Consider the following 12,985-nt stretch of genomic DNA (forward strand, 5'->3'; position numbering starts at 1 on the left):
CTAGACTAGTGATTCCTAGATCTGTTAAACCATTGGTTTAAATGTGAGTACCAACATAAAATGGCCAACTTTCTATTTTGCCAAGTCACTGTTAAAACTATCACCATCTTTTATCGCCTCACTTCATTAAAGAATCTTTTCACACGAAAAAAGTAGGAAAGGCATAACCTCAGAACAAAGGACAGTTGTTTAAAATTATGAATTCCATTTTACAAAAGCCCTACTACGTTGTCCTTCTTTTTCTCGTTTTGGCACCAGTAAAAAATGTTACCAAAGAGTGACATTGAGGGGACACTGGCTGAGGGAGAAGGCTTCACTGAGAAAGTGGGTCTTGCTGGACCTTGAAAATGGAACACAGTGAAGGGAAAGGGATTGTCAAATGGGGTGAGTAGCAGGAATAAATGTGTAGAAGGGTTAATGAACCCAACCATATTTTGAGAAGTGGTGGGAAATAAAACTGATACTAAAAACCAAAACCAAACCCGTTGCCGTCAAGTCGATTCGACTCATAGAAATCCTATAGTAGGACATGGAAAACCTTAAAACACAGGCAGAAATTTAGATTGGCAGTCAAATCCTATAGCCATCGTAGTATTTTGAGATTTGTTGTTGTTGTTGGGTGCTGTCGAGTTGATTCCGACTCATAGTGACCCCATGTGACAGAGTAGAACTGCCCCATAGGGTTTTCTAGGCTATAATCTTGACAGAAGCAGATTGCTAGGTCTTTCTTCCACGAGCCACTAGGTCGGATTGAACCACTAACTTTTTGGTTAGCAGCTGAGCTCTTAACTGTTGGTCACCACAGCTTCTTCTTTTTTGAGACTAAGAACACGAAAATGGCATTTCAAAATATTAATCTGGTGCCTACATACATACAAGGATTGGGGATGCTTAACTCAGGGAGAGCGCTGTTGTTCTTAGATTAAGTGGTGAGAAGGTGAAGCCAAGAACAGGAGGGTCGGTGTGCAAAAGTCGGGAAGGACAAATTCGAGAGACATTGAGAAGAAAGAAATGATAGGATCTGGTGACACATTTACGTATCAGATAAAAGGAAAAGGAGAAATACACGCTAACAGCCCACGTTTCTAGCTTTGGAGAAGAGAAAAATAGTGGGAGTGTTGACACAGATTAGGAAATGTCTGAAGTTGATATAACAAAGTACTAAATTTGTGTTGTAGCTTATCCCAGGAGTGGGCGAAACCACAAATTATTTTTGTGACGCTATGCTTTTGTCTAGGAGCCCTGTGGCTCAGTGGTTAAGCGCTTGGCTGCTAACCAAAAGGTTGGTGGTTCAAACCCACCAGCCGCTCAGTGGCAGAAAGATGTGGCAGTTCTACTCTGTCCTAAAGAATCGACTTGATAGCAACAGGTTTGGTTTTTGGTTATGCTTTTGTCAGGGACCTGGTGAAGAATGTACCTCATGTTAACAAAGCACTTTCTTTCTATTTATTTTCAGATGCTTAGTGAACGTTATGTAATTTGTTTTTACCATAGCCGCAATGTTAGGAAGCAGTAGTACGTGATTAGGAAATTATGGTATGTAAAAGACATCATTTGTCCAAGATCTAGGGGCACTTTAGAGTTGGTTTTGAAGCAACCATGCAGTAGTCTACACTGAAAAATGAACTTAGTTTTCGTCAGAGTAATACCTATGATATTTTCCTATACTGGCATTCAGCATACTGTCTGCTTCATGAAGGGGAGGACAATATCTCTTTTGTTCGTTGTTTTGTTCATTGTTGAGCCTCACTCATAATTTGTGCCTAATACTTATTTGTGTAAAAACGAGTGACAGATCCAGATAGAGCAGGATTTTATGCTGAGCAATCAATGACCTTTTATTATTCTAGCTCCTAGAGTGGACAAGAGAATTCTATCTTAAGGTCACAAAATTATCTTAGTAAGAAAGATGATATGCCATTAACTAAACTAGATTTAGCATCACCTTAAATGATTTGTGCACACAATCAAGGGAAATTTTTTTTTGTGGTACCACCACTGAGACCTCCATTTTACGATGTAACCAAATTCCACTGGAATGAGCCCTAAACAAAAACATCGCTAGCCTTGTAAATATGAACAAAGATAAATCTGTTTGAGGTATCTGACCAGAATTAGTCCAGTTAGGAGCAATCCAGCACCAGTACTCAGAAAACTAAGGCTCAGGAATGGTGGATAATCTTTGAGGCTGGAGAGGTGAGGTACGTAGGGGTTAAGAGCGTAGAAGGTCTGGAGTTTTGCAGTGGGAAGCCGTTGTAGAATTTTAAGAAAGAAAGAGGCAAGATGAGATTTAGGTTTTGCAAATATCACTTTGTGATAGCTGAGATGAGAGATGTAGGAGCTTGGACCACAGGGCTCCTAGACAAAAGCATAGTGTCACAAAAATACTATTTGTGGTTTCACCCACTCCTGGGATAAGATACAACACAAATTTAGTACTTTATTATACCAACTTCAGACATTTCCTAATCCGTGTCAACACTCCCACTATTTTTCTCTTCTCCAAAGCTAGAAACGTGGGCTGTTAGCGTGTATTTCTCCCTTTTCCTTTTATCTGATACGTAAATGTGTCACCAGATCCTATCATTTCTTCTCAATGTCTCAACAACTTTGAGAGAGGTTGAGAGGTAAAAAACACCTGGGTTAGGTGTCTGGCTTATGCAGTTGAGGGGTGTTGGTGGTGTTCTCTGAAGTAATGAATCCTGGAAGAGGACCAGGTTTTTAGGCAGAGTGGGAAGATCATGACTTTGGTTTTGGACACTTTTTAGTTTGAGATGAAGAAGCCATTAAGACATTCAAAGCTTTGAGAAAGAAAAGGGAAGTTGAAGGAAACGAAGAATCACAAGCCTATTTATGGAGAGTTCACAAAGGTGGTTGATTTAAAATTAATGTAAGGAAATCAGTAGGTTTCCTATGTCCAAATAATTAGAAAATGTAATGAAAGGAAAGATTCCATTCACAATAGTAACAACAAAATACTTAGGAGTAAACTCAATAAAAATGTATAAAACCTGTATGAAATACTTTAAAACTTCAGTTAAGGATGTTAAAGAAGAACTTAATAAATGGAGAAATATACTACATTCAAGAATGGGAATATTTAATATTGTAAGGAAATGAATTCTCAAAAATTATGAATTTGCCCAAAATGATTCATTGGGAAAATGATTTCAACAGGAAAAATAAGCATGTGAGATGAGCCAGGAAAATGCTGGACTAAGTAATGATGAGGTTTAGGGACATGCGTGCATTTTCTATTTACACATTTCCTTATTTTTATTTTTTACAAGTATGTATTACTTTTGTAATTAGAGAAACAAGAAATAAAATAGCAGCAGGAGCTGTAATAAATTAATAATATAGCAAAAAAAAAAAAAAAGACTGAGGTAGATTTATAGATAGGAGCCCTAGTGGTGCAGTGGTTAAGCACTTTGGTGCTAAATGAAAGGTCGGTGGTTCGAACCCACCAGCAGCTCTGCAGGAGGAAAGACCTAGCAATATGCTTCCATAAAGACTGCAGCCTAGTAAACCTATGGGGCAGTTCTACTCTGCCATATGGGGTTGCTATGAATTGGAATCAACTTAATGGCGTACAACAGTAACAGATTTATATATACTTTTTATTGGAAAGGAAAGGTATAAAGATTACACTGAGGAAGAAACGTTACTACTACCTTGACAGAAATAAAAAGGATTATCAGGGAATACTATAAACAACTGTATGCCAACACACTGGTAACTTAGATGAAATAGATAAATTTCTAAAAAGACATAAACTACCAACACTGACTCAAGAAGGAATAGAAAATCTGAATAGACCTAAGATAAGTAAAGAGATTAAATTAGTAATTTAAAACACCCCACAGGAGAAGTCTAAGAGTAGCTGGCTTCACTGGCGAATTCTTCCAAATATTTAAAGAAGAATTTATCCTATTTTTTCACAAATTTTTCCAAAAAACAAAACAAACAAAAAATTAGAACAGGAGAGAATACTTCCCAACTTATTCTATGAAGCCAGTATTACCCTGATACCAAAACCAGACAAAGACATCACAAGAAAAGAAAACATACCAATATCCTTTATGAATATAGACACAAAATTCCTCTACAAAATACTAGCAAATAGAATCCAGTGACATATAAAAAGGATTATACACCATGAACAAGCATAATTTATTCCAGGAATACAAGGTTGGTTTAACAGCTAAAGATCAAGTAATATAATATGCCATATCCAATGATCATCTCAATAGATGCAGAAAAAACATTTGACAAAATCCAACACCTATCGTGATAAAAACACTCAACAAACTACAGTTGGAGGAAACTTCTTTAATCTGATAAAAGGTACCTATGAAAAACCTACAGAGAGTATCATCAATGGTTGAAAGACTGAATGTTTTCTCTCTAAGATCATGAACAAGACAAAATGTCCACCGCTTCTCTTCAGCATTGTACTGGAGGTACTAGGCAGTTAGGCAAGAAAAAGAAATGAAAGGCACCCAGATTGGAAAGGAAGAAGTAAACTATATTTGTAGATGTCATGATCTTATATATAGCAAATGTAAAGGAATCCAATGTACATGAGACGAAGTCTCGCCATCCTTGCTTCCAGTGAGCATTCTGGCTGTACTTCTTCCAAGACAGATTTGTTTGTTCTTCTGGCAGTCTATGGTATATTCAGTATTCTTCGCCAACACCATAATTCAAAGACATCGATTCTTCTTCGGTCTTCCTTATTCATTGTCTGTCTTACACACGCAAATGAGGTGATTGAAAACACCATGGCTTGGGTCGGGTGCACCTCAGTCCTTAAAGTGACATCTTTGCTTTTTTGACACTTTAAAGAGGTCTTTTGCCCCAGATTTGCCCAATGCAATGTGTCCTTTGATTTCTTGACTTCTGCTTCTGTGGGCGTTGATTGTGGATCCAAGTAAAATGAAATCCTTGATAATTTTAATGTTTTCTCCATTTCTTATAATGTTGCTTATTGGTCCAGTTGTGAGGATTTTTGTTTTCTTTATGTTGAGGCGTAGTCCACACTCAAGGCTGTGGTCTTTGATCTTCATCAGTAAGTGCTTCAAGTCGTCTTCACTTTAGGCAAGCAAGGTTGTGTCATCTGCATGTTGCAGGTTGATAGTGAATCTTCCTCTAATCCTGATGCCGCGTTCTTCTTCATATAGTCTAGCTTCTTGGATTATTTGCTCAGCATACAGATTGAATAAGTATGGTGAAAGGATAAAACCCTGATGCACACCTTTCCTGACTTTAAACCATGCCGCATCCCCTTGTACTGTTTGAACGACTGCCCATTGGTCTGAGTACAGTTTCCTCATGAGCACAATTAAGTATTCTGGAATTCCCATTTTTCACAATGTTATCCACACAGTCAAATGCCTTTTTCGTCAATAAAACACATGTAAACATCTTGCTGGTATTCTGTGCTTTCAGCCAAGATCCATCTGACATCAGCAATAATATCCCTCATTCCACATACTTTTCTGAATTCGGCCTGAATTTCTGGCAGTTCCCTCCTGATATACTGCTGCCACCGCTTTTGAATGATCTTCAGCAAAATTTTACTTGTGTGTGACATTGTTCGATAATTTCCACTTTTGGTTGGATCACCTTTCTTTGGAATGGGTGCAAATATGGATCTTTCCCAGTAGGTTGGCCAGGTAGCTATCTTCCAGATTTCTTGGCATAGACGAGTGAGCGCTCCCAGCCCTATATCCATTTGTTGAAACATCTCAATTGGTATTCCATCAGTTCCTGGAGTCTTGTTTTCTTGTGGTGCTTTCAGTGCAGCTTAGACCTCTCCTTCAGTACTATCAGTTCTTGATCATATGCTACCTCTTGAAATGGTTGAATGTTGACCAATTCTTTTTGATACAGTGACTCTGTGTATTTCTTCCATCTTGTTTTGATGCTTCCTGTGTCATTTAGTATTTTCCCCGTAGAATTGTTCAATACTTTCGGCTTGTTATTAGGAGAGATCAATCCTTGGAGAAGGACATCATGCTTGGTAGAGTAGAGGGTCAGCGAAAAGGAGAAAGACCTTCATTGAGATGACACAGTGGCTGCAACAATGGGCTCAAGCGTAACAATGATTGTGAGGATGACACAGGACTGGGCAGTGTTTCGTTCTGTTGTACGTAGGGTCACTATGAGTTGGAACCGATTTGATGGCACCTGACAACAGCAACAACAAAGGAATCCACGTAAAAAGTAATAGAGCTAAGAGACGATTTCTACAGGATACAAGATAAATATGTAAAAATCAATTGTTTCTATACTCTAGAAATGAACAATTTGAAAATGAAATGAAAACAATTCCATTTATAACAGTATCAAAAAGAATAAAATACTTAGGAATAAATTTAACCAAGAAGTACAAAACTTATACTATGAAACGTTACTGGAGAAGTTAGAGAAGACATAAAGACATGAAAAGATTTATGAATTGGAATATTTAATATTGTTGAGATGGCAGTTCCTCTTAAATTGATCTACAGATTTAATGTAATCTCTATCAAAATCCTAGCTGTTATTTTTGCAGCAATTGGCAGGCTAATCCTAAAATTCATATGGAAATTCAGTGGACCCAGAATAGCAAAAATAATCTTGAAAAAGAAGAACAAAGTAGGAGGACTCACATTTCTCGATTTCAAAACTTACTACAAAGCTATAGTCATCAAGATAGTGTGGTTCTGTCATGAGGATGGACACATATATCAGTGGAATAGAATGGGTAGTCCAGAAATAAACTCTCACATTGAACTGTTTTTGACAAGAATGCCAACTTAAAATTCAATGGGGGAAAGGGAATAGTCTTTTCAATGAATGGTGCTAATACAGATGGTACAACTGGCTACTGCAAAAGAGTAAATTTGGACCCCGTTTTCGCACCATGCAGAAAAATTAATTAAAAGAAGACCCTAGATGTAAATACGAGCAAAAACTATGAAACTCTTACAGGAAATTACAGGAGTACATCTTTAGGATGTTGGGTCAGGCAAAGTCTTCTCAGATATGACACCAAAGTAACAAGCAACCAAATAAAAAATAGGTAAATTTGACTTCATAAAAATTTAAAACTTTTTGTGCTTCAGTAGACCCCCATCAAGAAAATAAAAGACAGCGCACAGAATGGGAGAAAATATTTGCAAATCATATATATCTGATAAGAGACTTGTATCTAAACTAAATAAAGAACTCTTACAACTCAATAATAAAAAGGTAACTAAATTAAAAAATAGGCAAAGGATCCAAACAGACATTTCTCCAAAGAAGATACACCAATGGCCAGTAAGCTCATGAAAAGATGCTCAACAACATTAGCCATCAGGGAAATGCAAATTACAACCACAGCTGGACACCACTTCATACCTACTAGGATGGGTAAAATAAAAATAGACAATAACAGGTATTGGTGAGTATGTGGAAAAATTTGAACCCTTATACACTGCTGGTGGGAATGTAAAATGCCGCAGCCACTTTGGAAAACAGTCTGATGGTTCCTCCAAGTGTTAAATATAGAGATCCCTTATGACCCAGCAGTTCTGCTCCTAGGTATATGTGATGTGATGAATTACCTAGTATGGCCTTTCTGGACATGGTCTTGTAACTCTCACCGAGGCGATTGGGCGGGACTGTGTAAATAATTGTGACCCACCAAGGGGATCTGTCAGTTTTGCTTTAAAAGAAAGCCAATTCCAGAGCAGAGAGAGGAGCCCACCACCACCAAGGAAGGAGAGATTGGCAGCAGAGACTTGCAGGAAATAGTGCAGTGGGCTTGCCGGCCCACAGAACGAGAAAGCTGAGTGCCTTTGGGCAGAGACAGAGGGCCAGGGATAAGCCTATGCCTGACCCACGAATTTGGGACTTGCCAGCCTCCGCAACTGTGTGAGCCATTTCCTTTATACAGTTCATGAGTTCTGTGAGATGTTGCAGCAAATTAGGGAACCCAAAGATGGGAGGGAGAGTACTGAGGCGAAAGGGAGTAGTTGATGTTAGAGATGATGGTGCACTACAGCAGCTTGGAAAAGTTGGACATTTGGGACATCTTTGACCTCCACCTCATAGGAACCAACTTTGTGCTGATCCTTATGAAAGAAATTATTTGTTTAGTATATATCAAGAGAAATGAAAACATAGGTCCACACTAAATCTTATACACAAATGTTCATAACACCGTTCATAAGAGCCAAAAAATGGAAACAACCCAAATGTCCATCAACTGATGAATGGAGAAACAAAATGTGGGTGTATCCATACAATGGAATATTTATTATTCAGTCATAAAAAGGGATGAAGTACTGATTCATGCTACAACATGGTTGAACCTTAAAAACATTATACTAAGTGAAAGAAGCCAGTCATATAAGACCACATGTTATATGATTTCATTTATATGAAATGTCCAGAATAGGCAAATACATAGAGACAGAAAGTAAATTAGTGGTTGTCTAGGACTCAGGGAAGGGGGACAGTTGGCGGGGGGTTGACCGTAAATAAGTACAGGGTTTCTTTTGGAAGTGATGAAAATGTTCTAAAATTGATTGTGGTGATTGTTGCATAACTTTGTGAGTATACTAAAAACCATTGAATTGTACACTTTAAATGGGTAAATTGTTTGGTATATGAATGATATCTCAATAAAGCTGCTACATAAAAAATACACTCATAAGGAGAAGTTTGCAGACCAATATATATTATATGGACATATTTTTGTAAAATAATATATTTATCAGTTCATAATAAAACATGCTTAAAAATTAGCAAAATTCACGAAGCAATGCAGAAGAGGAAAGCACTTTAATGTACTTTCCTTTGACTACCTTTCATTGTGTAGCAGGTCTGGTGACAGAATCCCTTAAGAGTAATTGACACCACCTCATTCATAAAATAATAATAGCATTTATTACAGTCTTTCTATATGCCAACACTGGTGAATTCCTAACATGTATCTTGTCATTTGTTTTTCACAAACCCTGATGGTGGCCCCATATTTTCTACACTATCCCCTTGCTTTCTATGCCCCAGCATAACCAAAGTTTATATTTGTTTATAAAATTGCAAATTTATCAGACTGTCAGAAACCCATAATTCCTGTTGGTTTTGTTGTTATTGTTAGCAGTAGCTATAAAGGTCAGTGCTGCAGGTCTTCATTTGAATTGGTTTTTAATATGGTCCTATGCAGTGGAACGAGGGATATTGTTACTGATGTCAAATGGATCTTGGCTGAAAGCAGAGAATACCAGAAGGATGTTTACCTGGGTTTTATTGACTATGCAAAGGCATTTGACTGTGTGGATCATAACAAATTATGGATAACATTGTGAAGAATGGGAATTGTAGAACACTTAATTGTGCTCATGAGGAACCTGTACATAGATCAAGAGGCAGTCGTTTGAATAGGACAAGGGGATACTGCGTGGTTTAAAATCAGGAAAGGTGTGCGTCAGAGTTGTACCCTTTCACCATACTTATTCAATCCATATGTTGAGCAAATAATCCAAGAAGCTGGACTATATGAAGAAGAATACAGCATCAAGATTAGAGGAAGACTCATTAACAACCTTCAGTATCCAGATGATGCAGCCTTGCTTGTTGAAACCAATAAGCAACATCATGATAAACAGAGAAAATATTGAAGCTGTCAAGAATTTCATTTTACTTGGATTCATAATCTGTCCCGATGGAAGCAGCAGTCAAGAAATCAAATGATGTATTGCATTGGGCAGATCTGCAAAAGACCTCTTTAAAGTGTCAAAAAGCAAAGATGTCAGTTTGAGGACTAAGGTATGCCTGACCCAAGCTATGGTATTTTCATTTGCCTCATATGCATGCGAAAGCTGGACAATAAATAAGGAAGGTGGAAGAAGAATTGATGCGTTCGAATTATAGTGTTGGCAGAGAATATTGAATATACTGTGGACTGCCAGAAGAACGAACAAATCTGTCTTGGAAGAAGTACAGCCAGATGCTCCTTAGAAGCAAGGATGGTGAGACTTCATCTCATGTACTTTGGACATGTTATCAGGTGAAACCAGTCCCTGGAGAAGGACATCATGCTTGGTAAAATAGAGCATGAGCACAGAAAAGGAAGACCCTCAACGAGCTGGACTGGTTTAGTGGCTGCAACAATGGGCTCAAACATCGGAAGGATTGTGAGGATGGCACAGGACCAGGCAGCATTCCCTTCTGTTGTACGTAGGATCGCTGCGAGTTGGAACCGACTCGATGGCAGCTTACAACAACATGCAGTGCGAGAGTTATTGCTAAATCCGTCCTTATGTGCAGAGTAAGGTTTTAAGATTAAACAAAAACATTTAGTATTTGTTACAGCTGATCGCTAATTTGAGGAGAAAACACTTTTTAATTACTTGTCAATAACTGTCATTTTTTTTTTAATGTGGTACTAAATTTGAAAGACAAATCATTGGCAAAGATAATTTTAGAATTTTTTTCCTCCATGCAAGTATAGACTAGCTGTGGTGGAAGTCTTGTCCATGAATGCTAACCCTAGTATTTTTTGTTTCTTTTTTAGTATTGTGTGCCAAGAATCTTGCAAAGAAAGACTTCTTCAGTAAGTAAACATCCATTTTTTTGCAGTCTTCCAATATTAATACTATTTACATATTTCTGAAAGTTAAAACTTTTTAAGAAACACTGGATGTGCTTTCATAAATGTCCTGCACTCACTGACTAGAAATCCATGGTCATTTCCCAGAGACACAGAACTTATAAATCATACAAGAAAAACTGTCCCACTGGTCCCCATGCTGCCCACACCCAGTTCTCTGCTCCCCACCATCAGTGTGTGCTTTCTGCTGGATAAAGTGTTCCTCAGCTCAAATCCAGATAGGACTTTTATTTTTTCCTACAAAATAACTGGATTTCAGAAAAATTATTAATCAAATTATGTAAGTTAAATCATATTTAAATGTCCCATAATTAAAAGAATTGTAAAAATAAATAGAGAATCCTTTTCTAAAGGAGAGAATCACCCTTTAACTTAAGAAATTCACCTACTTGTAAGCAAGCGCCTGCTCCATTCAGTTCTTCACACACTTCCTGGTCCTCACAGGAATGCCGCTCAGTGCTGAAGTGGTGTTAGCCGCATTTTATACCTGAACAAAATTAGGCTCAAATGCTTTATCCAAGTAGCTAGGCAACTCTGAGCACTGGCTAACACCGAGGTATGCCTCCAAAACCTTCCACCTTGCCACCTCTCTGATCTAGTAACCTGTCTGATTCATATGCTAGTATTGAGGAACTCGCCTAAGGCTTGGCAAATATTTGCCTCCATAGATAAAGCAAAGATCAGTAAGCAAGATTTCTTGATTTTTTTTTTTTCATAGAAAATATTGTTGTTGTAGCTGCCATCAAGTCAGCCCCTAACTCATGGTGACCCCATGCACAACAGATTGGAATGCCGCCCAGTCCTGCACCGTCTGTATGATTGGTTGCAGATCGGACCGCTGTGCTCCGTAGGGTTTTCATTGGCTGATTTTTGGAAGTAGACCTCCAGGCCTTTCTTAACCTGGCTGAAGACACTTAGAAAGTAGAAAAATATAATTAATTACAGCCACCTTTCCTCTATTTAATTAGCTTCACTTAGTGATTATCAAAAATGGAAATTTGAATTTAAGCCTACTTTTATAGTTTTGTTTTCTGTCCATACCATCTAAAAAAACTAGGGGTGATGTCATACCGAACTGCCTTTTTTAGTAAGCTAAACAGAAGTAATATTTTTGCTGATCAAAACTAGAGAATAAAATGTACAAGTGTAACCTTCTCATCAAATGAGATGAGCTTGGAGCTCCCTTTAGCCTAAGAGACTGTTGTGTGTTGCATTGATAGAGCTGTGGTCTCATCCAGCTGTGACTGTCCCCTCTCCTCTAGGACTTCCCGACCCTTTTGCAAAGATTGTCGTTGATGGGTCTGGGCAGTGCCACTCAACTGACACTGTGAAAAACACTTTGGACCCAAAGTGGAACCAGCACTATGATCTGTGAGTTGAACATTCTGTAAGCCTTTTGGGGAGCAGCAGGAAAGTAGGCATCTAGCTTTGAAGAGAGGCATTTAGGGGGGGGAAAAGTATCACTGACTTTTTGTTGATTAAATGAAAGTGGATGACTAAATGAATACGTATTGCCTGATTTTAGGATTCGTGTACTTGCAAGTTCTTGCATTTCACATTTTCATAGATTTTTATGTTTTCTTCCTTTTTTTGAATTTTTATTTTGCTCCTGCAACTGTGATTTCTCAACCTTTTTGATCTCCTGGGCCCTGTAGCAGGAAAGGCGGCCATGGTTCCTGTTCCCTAATGCTAAGGTTTTTCAGTGAAATCCTAAACCCAGTTGTAGAGTTTTACCTAAGAAAATTCATTATCTTGACTACATATTTCTGTTGATTTTTTAAAAATTATTTTTAGTACAAATATATTTTCTGCAGGAGAAAATACAGTTTTGCATGATAGAATGTATATAAGCCCACAATCAGACAATTTCTTATGTTCATTCATAAAGTGGATTGCCCTTTGAAAACCACTATTTTTTTTTAAATCACTATTTTATATGCACCTATATTTTCATGTCCCTCCTATAAAATTTCGATCAAATAATACTGAGTAATTATTGTTTTTGATTAATACAAATTATACTGTGCTTGGGCATAATTTTTAATCATTGGATTCTAAAATTCAGTTTCAATTATACTGACCTACCAGAAGTGACTTGGAAAGGGGTTATCAGTTCTTGTGCTAAAGGTACCCTCTGTGGTTGACTTGCACTGAAAATAACTGGGGGTTCCGTGTCCTAGCATTCTTTTGTGTACTTTGGATGGATGGATGGGTTTGTAAGTAGTATAGTAAGTCTGATTGTCGGGAATTTATGAATCCTGTCACTGTCTGATGGAACGATCAACATGTAGTAAATCTCTGTCTGCTAAGAGAGTATTATTTACACGTGGATATCTG

General features: G+C 37.8%; 1 protein-coding gene across 5 annotated transcripts in view; it reads left to right on the top strand.

Moving 5' to 3' along the window:
• Positions 1 to 12,985, top strand: part of SMURF1 (SMAD specific E3 ubiquitin protein ligase 1) — a 132,646-nt gene that overhangs the window by 91,152 nt on the left and 28,509 nt on the right. For all 5 annotated transcript variants that reach the window (XM_023735334.1, XM_004380806.2, XM_023735336.1 and 2 more), the window contains exons 2-3: positions 10,553 to 10,591; positions 11,911 to 12,019. In XM_023735334.1, coding sequence (XP_023591102.1) covers positions 10,553 to 10,591; positions 11,911 to 12,019 — 148 coding nt within the window. The remainder of the gene's footprint in view (positions 1 to 10,552; positions 10,592 to 11,910; positions 12,020 to 12,985) is intronic.

This window comes from Trichechus manatus, unplaced genomic scaffold, assembly GCF_000243295.1.
Source record: "Trichechus manatus latirostris isolate Lorelei unplaced genomic scaffold, TriManLat1.0 scaffold00077, whole genome shotgun sequence".
NCBI lineage: Eukaryota > Metazoa > Chordata > Mammalia > Sirenia > Trichechidae > Trichechus > Trichechus manatus.